General features: G+C 40.1%; 1 protein-coding gene across 1 annotated transcript in view; it reads left to right on the forward strand.

Moving 5' to 3' along the window:
• Positions 1–3161: 3161 nt before the first annotated feature.
• NALF1 (NALCN channel auxiliary factor 1) overlaps positions 3162–17478 on the forward strand; it is a 486048-nt gene continuing 471731 nt past the window's right edge. The window contains exon 1 of the mRNA XM_064504167.1: positions 3162–4714. Within this exon, the coding sequence (XP_064360237.1) occupies positions 3893–4714 (822 nt within the window). The 5' untranslated portion in view covers positions 3162–3892. The remainder of the gene's footprint in view (positions 4715–17478) is intronic.

The raw sequence follows: 17478 nt of genomic DNA on the forward strand, positions 1-17478 counted from the left end.
ATTGTGCTACTAGAAGTGTTTAGGAAGAATGATGGATATGGCAACATACTTCCGTAATGATATTTTTGAGGAAAGTTTGTCCCTTTGTTCAGATAATTAATTAACCTAGTTCAAAAAAACCCCAACATTTTTTAGATCAGTTTATGATAGAAAAATGCTAAAGGAGCTTTGAGAAAGAGCAGTCACATTGTACACTTCAGATGCTTCCCCCACCACATGTAATCAGCTTCCTGATTTTCAGATATTATTTCATAGCTTTTTCTTTTTCTCCCTTGAGCTCCAAGACCTAACACTAAGGGGCACCAGAGAACTGAACTGCATCTGTTCAGATCCATCAGGAACCAGCTGCTGCAGCTAACAGCATAAGCTATTCACCATGCTAGGTGGAGAGGGAATGGGGCTTTGGGGGAAACATAACAGACGAAACAACAGTTCTGCATGACACATTCTCTGTTACAGAAAACTGTGACTGGAAAAGCAAGGACACACACATTTCAGGAATGCCACTGTAGGCTTTGCGTTTTGGTTTATCACTACGTGTTGAAAAAGAACTCTCACTCTATTTTCCAGACAAAATTTGGGAAATGTGTGAAAATATCAAATGCCATGCAAGTGGCTGTTTTAGGGAAGCCAAATATATCTAAAAAATACTAGCAGATTGATTGTGAGTTTAGTTCTAGACGAGTGTAAACAGAGGAAAACAGATTTCTTTATCAATTCATTCTTATATTAAATTTTCAGTGAGGTCTGGATATGGCTTGAATAAGGCCTAGATACCAGCATTTTTCATTACCAATTCTTAATATTCTTTTATGGAGATACAGGACATTTCCCCTGCCTTTGGATGGCAAAAGTGCCTATTATCTTCTCCCTTTCCGGAGGGCAACAATATTAAAAACAAACAAATGAACAAAACAAAAAACCCACAACCCTTCAAGCGCTTTTACCAGGTGGGCATCCAAAACTGACTTCCTTCATCCCAAATTTGACTGCCAAACAGACAATAATTATACCAGTGCCACACATCTTAATATAATACATTCTGAAAAACTCAGAACAGTTATCAGGAACCTGTTGCTTATTCCAGGTTTTGATCCTATTGTTTTGTTTTGTTTTGTTTCAGTCCTCTATATCACTACAAAATAAATAAATAACCAAATAAATAAGAAAGATATAATTAAATAAATGACACCACATGTCAGAGAGGTTAAGCTCTTCTGACTGCCTTTTAAAAGCTCAGTCACCATCATCTCCCAGAACAGAAAGCATTGCAAAAATGCAGATACAGTACAGGCCCCAGTATGTCAAATCAGTGGAATCAAAGCTCCAAGACTGAGATTATAATAAAGTGCCATTAGCGGATGGTGTGAGCTGCTTGACTGAGAATTGCAAGGATGTTTGAGTACTGTAGAGGGTTTTTTTTAAATAATATTAGCACTTATTTCTGTATCTTTAAATAGTCTATCAAAATAAAATGGTCACATAACTTCTGTTCAGTATATAATTTGACTCATAGATCTTTAAGGCCAGATGAGACCATTATGATAATGTGCTTTGACCTGCAGCATAACACAGGGCATAAAATCTCATTCTGTAATTCCTCCCTCAAGTCTGCATCTTCTGTTAGAGGTATACCATGTCTTTCTGAAAGACATCCAGCCTTGATTTATTATTTAAAGTGATGGAAAATCCAGCACATTCCTTGGTAAACTCACCCCTTATTTATTGACAGGTGCAGTCAGTAAAGGTACAGGCTTTTCTCTCCTCTGGAGTGGTTAGTTTCCAATTTTGTCCCACTACGCCTTTGGATATTGAATTAGAGAACCCTCAGCTATCAGATATCTCCTCTTATAGATCATGAACATAATGCTTGCTAAGGAATAAAGTTTTCTTTGACCAAGCAATGGGGAAAAGCTGCATTTCATGGGGTACATTGTGAACCTGGTTCAGGGGCCAATACTGGTTCTAAATGGTCTCCCTTCTTAGGATGGAGAAAACTATAGGAATGAGGATTGGTATGATGTCTACATGTTTCCCTAATCTGATGGGGAAATGAAAATATGTACTTTATGTGTGCTGTGACCAGAAGCATACCTGATGGCTCAGGAGGAAGGAGATTTTGTTACCAAAAGCTCCAGACACTCTTCATCTCATGAAGTTCAACCCCTAGCAGGTGGCTTCAGCTGTCTTACGTGAGATCCAATTTTTTTCCATTGTTCTTCCATTAAAGTGCATCAGCAAGCAAGATGAAGGTATTTTTGAAGTGAACCAAACACAACATTTATTTAAGCAAGAGACTCTGAGGGTAGGGGCCAGAAGGTGGTGGGATCTCTGCTGTGGGTCTGAAAGGAGATCATAAGTAATCTGGCTTTCATCAACAGGAGAGTTAAACTTGTTCCCTCTCTCCAGACAGTGACAGGATCTGAGAGGTTAAGGAAGAAGACTGACAGCATTTACCTGGGTCATGTGCCAGACCTGGGTTTTGCAGAACTTCCCTTGGGGCACAGTTTGGGGTGTATGGACATTTTGCCTTACAGTTCTCTGATTGAAAGATGAGCAGCCAAGCTCAGGCATTTTACCGTGGGGCCGAAACCTGTCAGGATCCAGCCATTGCCTGGTGCCTGGAGTTTGATGTGCTGTTTGCTATTTGCTATGACAAGGACAGACAAGGCAACAGATCTCTCCAGTCACCATCCTGCGTGGAGATGATGTTTCGAGGCCGCAAAAGGAAGAAGAAGACCTTGAAGGAGAGAGGATCCGGAGGGTGGTTCTGAGCAGCGTCTTCAGAGAGGGGAAGCAGGGAGGCGAATGGAAAGAGTTGCACTGAGGAAGCCCTTTGGAGGGGCCATGTGGTCCCCAGTGCCTCTCCCACCTCCTCCTCCCCCTCCTCCTCCTCCTCCTCCTCCTCCTCAGGCAGGAGGAGGCAGAGTTGCTGCTGCTGCCAATGCGCCAGGATAGAGAGATCTCGGCGCGGGAGGAGATGACGCAAAAGGCAGAGCTCCCCCCAAAAAAGTGTTTCTCCAGGACGAAGATGGCGGCAACTTAGCCCAGGGGCCCAAGATGCCTGTGGCCATCGGGGGCCCCCAGCCAGGCAGTTCCGCCCCGTGCGCCCGGGGACACCGCGCCCGGCGGCAGCAGCGGCGGCAGCCGCAGCCCATTGTCACCAGCAGTAGCGGCGGCCCCGGCAGCCTCCTCCTCCTCTTCCTCTTCCTCCTCCTCCTCTTCAGCATCCTCGGCAGCGCTCCGGGAGCCCTGCAGCAGCGTCTCTCCAGTTAGAGCGGAGGGGGGAGAGGAGAAAGAGGAGACGGAGACAGCGGTGCAGGCATCTGTGCCACGGCTCGGGGCTGAGGAAGAGGAGCAGCAGCGGCGGCAGGGAGGAAGAGGAGGCGCGGAGCTCTCCTGGAGCCGTCCGTCGGCAGCGGGAGACGCGGCATGCAGCTGTCCAGGGGCAGCGGGCTTTTCTCAGGAGGGAGATGGGGAGCTGCGATCTGACCATGCCTGGGTGAGAGGGGAAAAGGACCAGCCGAGCAGCCCCACCACCACCAACTATCGCCACTACCACCACCATCTCCTCTCCCTCCTCCTCTCTGCGTTATTGCTCTTATCTTCTCCCCGGCACTCCGTGCTGGATGGATTGGGGCTGCTTCGTGTGGTGAGACCAAGGCAGAGCCACCGGCGAAACCCAACGATATCTCAGAGGAAGAAAAAGAAGCAGAAAGAAGAGGGAGAAAGAAAGAGAGGGGGAGAGTGGAAGACGGAGCGAGCGAGAGAGAGGAGAGAAGGGAAGGAAGGCAAGAAAATCCCCTCAATCTTTTAAGTCAATGCATATTGTGGTGACACTGGCAAAGGAGCCCTCACGGTGGAGTCGGCCAGGGCTGTGCGTTCCCAAAATATGACCAGGGGTGCTTGGATGTGCAGTCGGCAGTATGATGACGGCTTAAAAATCTGGTTTGCACCCCGAGAGAACGAGAAACCCTTCACGGATTCAGAGAGGGCTCAGAAATGGCGACTGTCCCTGGCATCGCTCTTGTTTTTCACAGTCCTGCTCTCTGATCACTTGTGGTTCTGCGCCGAGGCCAAATTCACGGGGACCGGAGAGAAGGAGCAGCAGCAGCCGCCCGAGAAGCCGGAGCCTGCGGAGCAGGAGCTGCTGGCGGGCATGGGGGAGCCGGCGCCCCCCGCGCCCCCCGCGCCCCGGCTCCTCGCTCCCCCCTCGCCCTCCCTCCCGCCCTCCCCCAGCAGCAGCGGCAGCGGCAGCCAAAATAGCGACAGCGAGCCCCGCCACGGCAAGGCTGTTTTCCTGGGGAACTCCACCGCCAGACCCGTGGAGACCTGTCACCCCCAGAGCTCGTCGTCCGGGCAGTGCTTCAGCGTGGTGGACGCGGAGGCGGTGTGCCGGCGGCGGGGGGGCGCGGGGCGGCCGCGGGGCTCGGCTCAGAGCCCGGCGCCCGGCTGGGACCTGACGGATTTTTACCTTTCCTTTTGTAATTCCTACACACTTTGGGAGTTGTTCGCCGGGTTGTCCAATCCGGACACTTTGAACTGCAGTCTGGATGTGGTGCTGAAGGGGGAAGGCTCCTGCAGCCAGTGCGTCCAGGCTTACCAGCGCTACGACCAGCACGCTCAGGAGAAATACGAAGAGTTTGAGGTTATGCTCCAGAAATATTTACAGTCGGATGAGTACTCGGTGAAATCGTGTCCTGAGGATTGTAAGGTAGGAGCCCCTGCTGTGTTTCCTGTCCCTTCCGCTGGCGGGCTGGCGTGCCTCCCTTATTTGTTGTGGCTGCCGTGGTCCTTGTTTTGGCTGGTTTGGTCCGTGCTCCCCGCGTCGGTGGCCGCGGTTTTTAGGGTGCAGTCGGAGCTGCTGGTGGAAATCGGCGGGGAGCCCTGGCGTGCGCGTTGCTCGAAGGGAGACAGGGAGAGGGGGCAGGTTAAAAAAAAATAGCGCTCCTCGGTCCTCTGGGAGTGCGGAGCTGGATTTCCCCCTGCTCATGAATATGCGATTGGCTCCGGATCGGCTGCCGGCTTCCAGCGGGCTCGGCTGCGGCTTGACGGGAGGCCGCGACGGGGGCTGCATGCCAATGAGCGGGGCCCGGGACGGCAGCCGGAGCTGGGGCCGTCTGTGGTGCCCCGCTGCCCGCAGGGCCTCCGGCGCCCGCGAGCCTGCGGCCAAGGTCGGCTGCGCGGCCGCGGGCGGTGCGCGAGGCGCGGAGCGGCGGCGGCTCGGCGGCAGAGGCTCGGCGGGCGGCTGGTGCCGGGGGCAGGCCGGCGGAGCGCCCGGGCGGCGGGGCGCGGGCAGCCCTTGGCGGTTCTCCGGGTCGTCCGTGCCGGCGTTTGCCCCACGGGGCGCGGGCGCTGCCGGCCGCAGGGCAGCGGCGGCGCTCGGCAGCGGCGGGCAGAAGTTGCCGGCGGCCTCGGCTGCGCGGGGGGCAGGAGCGCGTCTCCAGGGCGCGCTGCCGGAGTCTGCGGAGCTGGGAAGAGCTCGAGGACTAGGGCTGGATGTGAGCAGACGCTGCAGTGACCTCTGGTTGGGAAGTAGTGATGGCAGCATTTCAATGAGCCTCGGTGTTTTTCTTTGCGTGTCACCGGTGACCATTCAGAGAGATCCAAAGAGGTTTTCCTTCCCCTTTATCAGAAGAGAGAGTCCCACGCTGGCTCTTTGTAGTTGTTGTCTTCTCTCGACTTTTGCACAGGATTAGTTGGCCCAGCGCTCAGGACAGGAAAGGGCAGAAAAAAGTGTTGTATTTGGTACCTAAAAAACCAAGCAGCACTTTTTTTTTACCCCCATTTGTTTGTGTATTTATTGAAAGCCAGGCCAGGTGAATGGTTCCTGCCCTGAAGTGGATTGTCTTGACTACTTTAGCACTACATTAACCAATCTGAGCCAAATCCTGTTTTGCCAGTGGAACACAATAATGCATACAAATCGCCATTCTAAACAGAAGGCCTAGTGACACCTTGATGCTTTGTAACCTCAGTAGGGCCTTCTTCAGTCACTTGGTGATAACAGGACATGCCTAAAGAATCCTATTACCTGAGTAGCTGGTGTAATTTACACCTATTCTGCCTCAAAAATCAGTCCTCAGTCCCGCTAGAAGTTAAATATTCTCGTTATCTCATTGAATAAAATGGGAAAGTTACCATTAATTTTTCCTTGTTAAGCTTGACCAAAGTAATGTATTCTCATTCATTTTTGATTCCACTGTTTCTAGGATATAAACTGTTTGTGTACACACTCATTACATCTATTTTATGTGCTCAGCTACTGACAACGTAAATAAATTTTATCTCCAAGCTGAGTGATTTGGAGGCAGTAAAAAGCAAATGTAAATATATGTCCACTGGTGGGAAGACATCTTTGCCATTCCAGTAACGTCTTGATTGACCTGCTGCTAAGTGCTGCCAAACAATTGACATCTACATTCTTAAGGTGATTTTTTTTTTTAATCTCACAGTTTAGTCTGACTGAGCTTTACCACAAAGTTTGTCATTGCTCTACACTATGTCATTGCATAAAAAGTGGCAAAAATGTACAGAATAGCAAATGTGCACTATATAATTAATTCCCCTTCAGGGACTGAATAAGGAGAAATACTTCTAATATTTCTGCTGATCGGAAAAAGTTGACATTAAATGGTTGCATTGACTGTATAAACAAACGAAACAAACACAATGCACATGTTCTGTAGTTCTTCAGTTACAAGTGCCGGCCCTATCTATTGATGCTATCATACAATGTTTTGAGAATTCGGCCAACAAGTCTGTGTTAAGATTATGACAGCAGGGGAAACTAAGTGCAACTTAGCTTTTTGTCTTGCTTTGTTTTGTTGTTCTCTCTCTTTTCTGAAAACCTCAAATACGACTGGTCTGTCCCACTGCAGAGGCAGAGGTGTGTGGTGGGAAGGGAGAGATCGGGGCCGGCGGTGCCCTGCAGGGACAAGGCGGGTCGCTCCGGCGGGCTGCTGCTGTCCAAGGTGCTGCAAGGCAACGCGCGCAGCGCTGTGTTGACATAGCCGGCCTCGCTGCAGAGAAATAGCTCTTCCACATGTGCTCCCTGGCTTCGTGCGTTTGTATCTCTGAGCGCGTGTTGATTCATTCAGACCTCTGATAAATCCAAACATTCAGCAGTTTCAGCATTCTGGTAACAATGTGTATTAATGTGCTTCTATGCAATCTACCCTGAAGTGTGTACTGATGAAACTAGAAATTTGTAGTGAGTAGTCTGTGTGCAATAGAATGAACATTATAATACTTTACTGCATTTCTGATGTTTTATACACATTTCATTTATTAAGCTCTATCAGGAAATAGTTGCATTTTTGTATACGTAGATAGTAAAATTTTGAGCACTAGACATCCAAATACGTCTTAGCTTAAGAGTTAACATTTAGTATATGACTAGAAAATAAGAACTTCACATCTAACTATGCATTTTAGATACACACCATTTGATTAGTTTCTCTGGTGAGATGCTTTTTATTGTATATTAAACAAAATGCTAAAAATATTGACATTACTCAATAATCATATATGTAAGCACTGGCTTAGCGCAATGGAAGACTTGTTAAATAATCTATTTATATTTTAGAGATCTTTAGTATTCTGGGAGGGCTGCTTCATTCAGAGTAGAAGAGACCTTTTCATCCTGTTGACCAATTATAGTTGATGACAAAATCAATAAATGTTACTTTGAATATCACTCAACCTAACACCCCTTCTCCCCTCTCCCCCGGCCCAGAAACTGTCAGTTCGAAAATTAAAGAGTGAAAGTCGTGGAGGTATTACTCTCAGTACAGCTAGTTATGTCCTTCAAGAAAGTACTATGGGTTGTAATAAATAGTACATATCAAAATAATTTTGATGTATTTGTGTAGAACATAGACATTGTATTTTCTTTTCTTTACCTGAAACAAGAAGGATATTAACTTTACTTTCCAAATGTTCTGTGTTGCACTACATGCCTCCTAGTCTCTGAAGACTATTGTAAGCAAATTGTTTTGTGTTGTAGAAATCTGTTTGCAGTCAGGTGGTGTTTTGGTTATCAGTCCGTGTTTAGCTTTCATATGGTGAGTTTTGGTTTCAGTTTTAATATATAAGTATACGCATACTTATATGTATGTTACAGCCTTCCCGTAACTTTTAATAGGTCTTACTCTTAAACTTCATATTGACATGCTTTGGGATTTTGGAAATTTTACAGAAGATGCTGAGAATTTTGAATTTCAGAGTGTTTTGAAAATCAATATTTATTCTTGATAGTATCAACAAACATGCACATACGTATCATTTTGTTGGGATGTCATGACTTCGTATATTGTTTTAGAAGTTCTGGATATCAGTGTCGTCTCACTGAAAATCCCTCTCAGATTGATTCCACAAAAAAATTCCTGAAATCTGATGCCTTTATTTAATTTTTTCCTTGCATTGAAAATTGCATATCAATAATGACTAAACAATAAATATAATTAAGAGAAATATTTCTTTAAATGCACTATATAGTCAACTAGGTCACATACATCAAGCCACTGAAGTAATGAAGTAACAGAATTTGGGTCTACTTTTCAGGTTTTCTGTTTAAAATTTGATTCAAATTTTTTATAAAATTTTGCTTTTGTGTCTTTTTAAATAATAGTTGTATTTACAGAGATGGTTCTTGGTAATATCTATAGATTTTTGGTGTCCATAATATCATTTCTATAGTCAGTGTGACACAGGACACTATTCAAACAATTAACACAGTAGAGAACTGTATTGACTTGAAGTTAGAAGACACAGCTCCTCATAACGACTTGTCAGCTTTCTATCAGGGGAAATACTCAAGTTCTTGTTCTTAAGTCAGCAGGCAATCACTTTCTGGAATAAAGGAAGATTCTGGCTACTTCTGAGTATGAACTGGGTCAAATAACTAAGTAGGACATACATATGTAAAGGTTTTTAAATTTGTTTTTTAGAGATACAACCTATGTCTTTGTGAAAAGTATCTGAGGTCAAGGCTTTCTTTGCAAATGTGTTTATTAATGTTCACAGTGTTTGAACATAACATCAGCTACCATTTTTCAGACACGACTTCCTTTACCCAGTGAAAGTTAAGTGTTAAAAAATATGACCTTCCTTAGTGCTAGCTAACATACTGAAATGTATAATTCAGGTAAGTTCATTATAGTTAAAAAAACATCTAATCATTCAGTTTTCCTGCTAAAATATCAAAGCAGAAAAACAAAAATATATCAACTTTTTCTTTTTTATGTCACTATGGCTAAAATGCAGACTCTAGCTCACATCCTAGTGCTCAGCATGTACATGCTAATTATAATAACTTCTGATTTGAGGTGATATTGGTATCAGAAATATGTAGGAAAACAGCTGAATTTTAATACTCCTTTGTTGAAAAACATGCATATCAATAAAGGGTTTCATCATTAAACATAGATTGTATATCCGATTGGAATATAGAGCTGGTGCTTATGTTCTCAGATTTTTCTTTTTTTTTTTTCTTAATCAAAGAGCTATGTTCAACTCTTATTATTTGAGTAAGAGGATGATTGAAAATAATTTAAAACAATTAAAATTGCATTTATTCTCATTTATTCTCATTTATCTGGAAATATCAAAGCTTATATGAATCATGACTTTTCCAAGAACTTTTTCCTAAACAGCATATGTAGTCTAATTAGGTTTTGATTTAAACTCTCAGTTCTGCTGACAGAAAAGAGCAGATGAGAAATATGAAACCAAAAGCTCAAGTGATAAAAGAACCCTTCTGTTACAAAAGGTCACATAGACCAGCATCTGCCTCAGAGTTAGACATTTCAATTGCACATTGTAACCACACAATATTTATCTTATGTGAAAGAGTGATATCTAAATTAATCAGAAGAAACTCCTACAAATTAAACCCTCAGAAATTTGCACTGATGGTCAGTATCTAAAACAAATGGGAAACAATAAGCCTTAATTACTGAATTGGTGCTGTTTTACAGCATGTTTAAATTATTTATTTTAGAGCTATTTTTTAAAATGAACAATATACAGTATTAAAAAAGCCATGACACTCAAATGTATATATTTTAAAGATTTTGTTTAAAATGTTGTGAAAGCAATATGACTGTATAAATTAATATTTGCCTGTTTTTTTCAGATGAATTAAAAAAGAAATCAAAGTTTCATTATTCTTTGAAACGAATTTAAGATTAATATATAGCTAAAGTTAATATACTTTTTCTTGAAATAGTGCACTAGTATATTATGATAAGGAGCAACACTCTCATTAATGGGCTGATGGGCTTTTTATTTTGGCCTGAAATCCTGATTCAGAAGTCTACTTCAGTTTCCTTTCTGGAGCTAGATGAATGCCACGGAATTCAGGGAAAACTATGCACATGCTTGAAGTCATTTGATATCTTAAATGCTTTGTTGGATCAGGATTTGAATTCTCTGCTCCTGCAAAAGCAGATTTCCCAGTGTATTCTTTCCAGAGGCGAGTTAATCTCACCTAACTTTGGACTTTAAAAGTTCCCATCTAGTTAATCTAGGCATTTATACCATTTATATTGCCAATGGGTACTTCATTCCTGTTTTAGGAAAAAGAGACACTAGATGAGTGAAGTGAATTCCATCCTAATTCAGCAGATACCATTTAACACTCCAACATGGCTAGAGATCTCATAGCTCTGCCCTCAATTTTATTTTGCTCACTGGATCTCTCTGCATCAACCACTGTACTTCACATGCACTTTGCAGGGAATGCATCAGTCTTGCTTCTTCATTACATGTTCTTCCAGGAAAAGTAATCAAAATGCAAATTACAGTTCTATCACTTATCCTGCCTAAAAATCATTTGGTCTATACTTAGTAATTTATCACTCCAGTCTTGCACTAAGATCCATAATGTATTTAGATCTATGAATTGCCTAAAAGGGAGAAAGCAACTCAGAAATTGAATTCTTAAATGCTACTTTTAGATAAGTATCTCTCATAACACTCTAGAAGACATAAAATAAGTAATTCATCTGACTAAAAGTAGATATTTACAGTGTGGTTGTCCACAGCAGATATAATAGTTTAGATTCTCTTTGCAGTCAGTGGAAATACGTAGGTAATTCTAGAGGCTGATTCAATTCATGATAAAATGGACATCCAAAACAGATCAGATGGATTATGACCTAAAAGTAGCTATTTTCTGTCCATTTACTCCAAAGCGAACTGAGAGTCATTTTATCTCACACACAAATGAGGCATTTGGCAGTGGAGGCCAGTGTCGACATTTAAAAGATATATGTTCGATATATGTATCCTAATAAAGTGATTTTGATTTAAAAACTAAGTTTGGAGGAAACTGTGTTTGTATGAAAAACCTAACTGTGAGGAAGTTTGTAAAATCTTGCTGCTTGTGCTGTCCCACACCAACACAGTGAAATCACAAGCCTCATTCACTTCTCCGATAACTCTATTGTGTCACTAAAGAATGTCTGAGCTATGCAATCCACTTAGAGATAAGAATAGGAATAAAGGTTTTGTATGACATAACTGTATTTTTATCACTGTATTTTTATTTTTTATTTTGGAGAGAGGGAAGTCCAAGAGCTTTCATATATTACTTTTTCAGTTGATATTTCCACCAAGAGACTGAACAATAACAATCGTATGTCACCCTTTAATAGCAATTTTTGCAGGTAAATTTGTAACAGAGATCTTGTTTCCCTTTCTCCCTTTACAGTGAAGGTATTTTGGTGTGTGTTTGTCTATGAGATTTCCTATATTTTATGGTGGGTTTCATTTTCTTCCCTCAGACCAAGCCAGAGGAAACCCTCAAGCTTATCCAGTCTCTCTCACTCAAGAGGCACATACTACTAGGTGTTTATGCTGGCTTTACTAAAACAACCATATATTCACTGTATTTTCCTCTTGTCAGAACTGTAGAGCAAATACCACTAAGTGAAAGTGTGTGACAGTCTGGTAAACCTCATTTACAGCATCAATTAGTTAGAAGATTATAAATTTAGTGAGGCACAAGTGGCATATTCTGGCTTATAGAGAGATTTTATTAAGTTGAAGCTATGTAAAACAAGACCCAGATTTACTTTTACTTTTGGATTTGAAGTCTGGTCTTATATGAAAGATGTAAATCATACCTTAAAAACATACACACTGAAGAGCCATTTCCAACAAGCTCCCAATCCATACAAAAATGTAGGTGTCAACCACCTCAGTGAAATTTTCTCTAGTAATTAAGTTTGCAGTTGGGAAAGTATGATGACTAGGAGACCAGGGAATGATGTGAGCAACCTTGCAGTGAAGTTGGTGAATATTTAATGTTCTTCCATCTTCCATCTCTTCTCTTTCATCCAGTCTGATGAAGATGTCTTGAAAAAGCTCTATTTGAATAACAGTGTCTTGGAGGCTTTATGGGAGAAGCTTTGCCTGGTAGGACCCTTTGAGGTCAAACGTAATCAAACTGCTGCGAGAAGCGGTAAACATAAATGGGGAACTGATATACTTCAGCAGCAGCATATGATTATTGTGGCCTTCTGAAGTATCTTGGAGATCCTGTTGGGAATGTTCAGCTTTCACATACATGGACGATGAGAGATGGTTTTGAGATTCCAGCATTAGAATAAAATTTCCTAGTTAAAAACACCAGCAAAGGTGATCAGAAATAAATTTACCAGGAAACAATATGTATTAATTTTGAGAAATTTCACAGCAGTTTGGAAGTGATTATGGATGTCTCAGCTGATTTCAGTGAAATAAGGGGAAACTGTACCTAGAAGCTTACAAATAAAAAAAGAGTTCAAACCTTTAGTTTTGACATGTGAAAGTGATTTTTAATGAATTTTTTGAATTAGTTACAATTTAGGTCCAGCCATGATATTTTCAAATTTATCTACTATAAAATTGGGGGGGAAAAGTAATTATACTATTTTTGTATTTTTGAGCATGTAATAGATTGCAATTTTCAGGGGACATTCTTCCAGGGAACAAATGTAATATCTAAAATGCTTTTTGAATGTATGTTTAATTCTTGCTTATCTTCTGCATGTTAGATCAGATGTTGCCTTCATTTGCCTGAATGCTTATGTAAATGGTATCTTGGGCCTGTCAGCATGCTTCATCTCTGTAAAACATTATCATAATGAAATATCTTTATTACATTTTTGAGATATTAGCAACCCAGAATCAGAGGACATTCCTCATTAAAGGGAGATGGAAAAGACAAATAGTCCATGATACTTAGAAAAATATCTGTTCTCATTTTATTCATCACTGTTTTAGGAAAATAACAGGGTTTCTGGAGTTTATCATCCATTGTTGCTTATTTGTCTACATAGGCTAACTTCCTGTTCATATTTTAAGGGTTATACTCATACGTTCTCCTCAGGGGAAAAAAAAATTTGTATAATTATTAGTCACGTATTCGTTTAGATAAATAGTTGTATTTAAAGTTCTATTAAGGGAGAATTTGGGCAAACCTAAAATGTATTAAACATATTATAAGTTAATTACATTATATTTCAGATTTCTGGGTGTAGTAATAGATACAAATAATAAATAATAAATAATAAATACAAAACCATAACTAAGCACGTTTATATATGTGGTAGTATCAGTGCTTTTCATAAAGAAACTACAGCGGCCAGTTATAAAAACTGTGGAAGGTTTCTTCTTAACTCATATTAGGTGGTAGTTGATTTATTATGCTCATGATTCAAGAAAATACTTTTTCTATATATCTTTCTATTAGTGTAACTTCATTATTTGGTGGGGTATCTTTATTACTGTTAGAGGTCAGGTTACATTTTCATATACATTTAAATGATCTCTGCTCAGATAAATTTTGTATTTGTTTACACAATGGATAAAACAAACAAACAAACAGCTTTTCTAGGTGTTCCTTAAAAATAAACTGAACTTTTAAAATGACAACAAAAATATCAAATAAACAATAAGTTATTTTTGGTTAGTCACTCTCTGTTATTGTAGAATAGATAATGAAAGTATATAAATCTTTTAAAATTACTTACAAAAATTACACGCATATTTCCCCTGAGTACCCTTAACACTGCCCTCACATATGATATTTGTTGAAACTATATTGCCACATAGAAGAGTTTTAGAATAATAAGAACACCTTATTTATTCACAATTCACAATAGCTGACAATAGTCAACTATTTCTTTAAGTTTCAATGTATAATTGGAAAATGAGAAAAAATTTGTATGCCAATCATCATGTCTCCTAATTTCAGGTACATTTATCAAAAGAGTTAGAAACTATGGTAAATCTGTGCTTTGGTAAAGACTAAAACCTCTGGAAATTTTCAAAAGAAAATATTGTTGTGAATTCAGAATACTTATCATTTCTTAAACAAGTTTCTGGTGCTTTTCCAGTGAGATGTGTCTCTCTCAATTTTAACCACGTAGAAGTTAGGCAAACAGTCTAATCAGTGGAGAAAGAGCCATGTCTTCAGAGCATTATTCTTTCATACAGAGCGTAACCTTTTTGTTATTAAGAACAGGATTCCAAATGCATCTATTTTGGAGTATTGCCATTTTTAAACCTCTACAGATGAAAAAAAAAATCATGTTTTCTTTTCGCATGATGTTTAAGTTGTTTATATTGCAGTGCAATGCTTTAAAGTGGGACTGGGCAGTTTGGATAAAAAGTAAGTTTTTTTCCAGAAGGGAGCAGCTATGCAGAGCACCCAGCACGCTGCTCCTGGGGATGCCCCCGCACGTGCTGCCAGCAGCATGGTGACTGCCCGCTCTGCTGCACAGATGGGCCAGAGCTAGGGCACAGGAAGTGTGGGGACCACGTCCACTCACTTTAGGCCCCGCACTTAGAAACAAACAACCCACAGCCAAGGTCCTATGGGATGACTCTTTAAATTCTTCATGGATCCAGAGTTGAGAGAGGGCTGTTTCCAGCCCTGTTCTTCCACTCTGGAGCCAAAGTCTTCCTGCAGATATTTTTGCACAGAACCTGCCAAAACTTAGACCACTATTATAAAGAAGTAGTAGTTTGTAGTACATGTGAAACCTCGGCCAAATTATTTCAAAAGCAGGATTTAGTTGGTTTTTTTTTTTTCCTTTCCTCATCCATTCTATGCTTTCTGATATAACTATCCTTGGGGAAATGACCGCTATTATAAGCTAAGTTTAGCTAACATGATATAGTGTACCACTGGAGTTCAGGAAATGAGGCTTACTGTTTTATATCCCAATTCAGTTAGAAATGCATTATAGTTTCTTTTGTCTCTATTTAAATCTTATAAATGTTAAAGCTTAATCTTATAAATTTACATTTTTTGCAACCTCACTGTATTAACAAAATTAAATCATTACTGCAACAATAGCTTTTCAAAATTAGGCAGCTGAGATTGATTCCTGTGATGTGATCTGAGTGAATATACTGCAAGCTGATCTCTGTACGACAGACATGAATATAAAATATTGTTTTATTTTCACTTGTAAGTATAACCCAATTTTGCTCTAATCAAGGATTTACATTGACATAAACCTAACTCTATTTAAATGAATGATTTTAGTTAAATGTAACACTGTTTTGAGAGCAGGAGGAGGCACATGATATACATTAAAACTCAAATGTATGAAATCAGAGGGACTGATTTGACTCAGCCTGAATTTGTTTTATGAACCTCACTACAAAAAGGAATACACAAAGAGTGTTTTAAATGATTGTTTTCTTGTCTTTGACTGACACTATTAATTTGTTATTGTTTTCACATTAACATTTTTTTTCCCTGTTCTCTGTTGTTGTTGGTCTTGATCTCATTCTTTTATTCTATTGATTTTTCAGGCACACTGTAGCAAAATATTATGAGCTTAACTTGTTTTTCCAAGGGGAAAAAAACCTGAAGACAGAAAAGCAGAATTAATCTGCCTTTTCCGAGCCAACATTGTAGGTCATCCACCAGGGTTAAAAGGACAAATGCTGATCCAAAGTATTGCTAGACTAAATCTAGAGAAACTGCTTTGGTTGCTGTAGAATCACTCTGCATTTGCACTGGTATAAGCACGATTAGAATTTAAGCATAAATTGCAGAATTATAAAGGAAGTTTTGTTCTATGGGAAATTTCAACATTCACAATAAAAAGGTAACAATATTAACAATGACTCATACTAAATAAAAATTACAAGTATTACACACACACGCATATGTGTGTGTGTGTACACATATCTTAGAAGAGGCTTAACAAGGAAATTACTAAAGTGTGATGAAGCATCTTGGAGATGCTAGGACAGCCCTGAAGTACAGTCCTGTTGAAAGTCTTTGAGAAGTCTTGAATTCTTTAAAATCAAGAAGTAGTTTAAGAAGCATAGAAAAATGCAAGATTTTTTTTCAAAGGGTCTTTTTGTTTATTTCAGTCCACAATTTGTTTGTTTTCTGACTGTCCTGGAAATATAAATTACTTAGATAGGAGGGTTTGTTTTTTTTGTTTTGTTTTGCTTTGTTTTTTCCCTTTCATCCAGACTTCGGAAAGGCCCCACAGTATGGTCTGAATTTTGAATACGGAAGCACTGGTTGCAAATATACTAGCAAAGATATGCACTAACATTGGTTTCTATTTGTCTTCGCAACTCCGTTGTAGCACCCTCTATGCATCTGGACTGAAATTTGGATCACTGGTTGGAATAAAATCACCTAATATTCCGTGTACCTGAGTTATTAATAGATTATGAAAAAAGTTACCCTAAATATTCTGTTTGCTTAATCAGAATATTTTAGATTATATTTCATTCTCCTTCTTTATTCATACTTTACATAACTTTTTTTTTTTTTTTTTTTTTTGTAATTTGTTTATTATTTATTTTTTAAGTCCAGGACTTTTTGATTGATGTGACTATTGGAAGATGAGTTCTTTGTTATTGACTTTCCACATGTCTACTTAAACCTAGTTTGGAGATTCCTGTTGATCTAAGGCTGTTTTCTGTACACTGGAACAAAATTCCTCTTTAAATTTTATTATGAACATAATGATTTACATTAGGATTTTTTTCTCATCATTCTTAGGATATGCCTAATTTAAACAGAACTCCTGATCTTTGAGATGGAATAGATCTCTTTCTCCTCTTCTTTTAGAGTTGTTTAGATCTGCAAGAGTAGAAGATGACATGTTTTGCAGTTTGCAAGAATTTGAATTTTAACAGATCTATGACTGGTAGCAAAGATCGATAGGCTCACAAGGGAGATCACAATAAGGGAGGCTCACAAGAAGAGATCTGTGAATATCAATAAGCTTTTCTTGGGATACCCGTAGTTTCTGGTCAAGGGTATAAGACTGAAAATGGTGTCTAAAGAATATGTAATTAAAAGGCTGTTTGAAGTCATCTGATGAAATGTTCTAAAGAGAAACAAAAGGTGTGTGTGTGTTTTCCTGCAAGTAATGGTATTGTTGGGGAACTGAAATATTATAGGAATTCAACAATGTAGATGCTCCATAACATGCAGGCCTGGAT

This window comes from Dromaius novaehollandiae, chromosome 1 (genome assembly GCF_036370855.1).
Source record: "Dromaius novaehollandiae isolate bDroNov1 chromosome 1, bDroNov1.hap1, whole genome shotgun sequence".
Classification (NCBI taxonomy): domain Eukaryota; kingdom Metazoa; phylum Chordata; class Aves; order Casuariiformes; family Dromaiidae; genus Dromaius; species Dromaius novaehollandiae.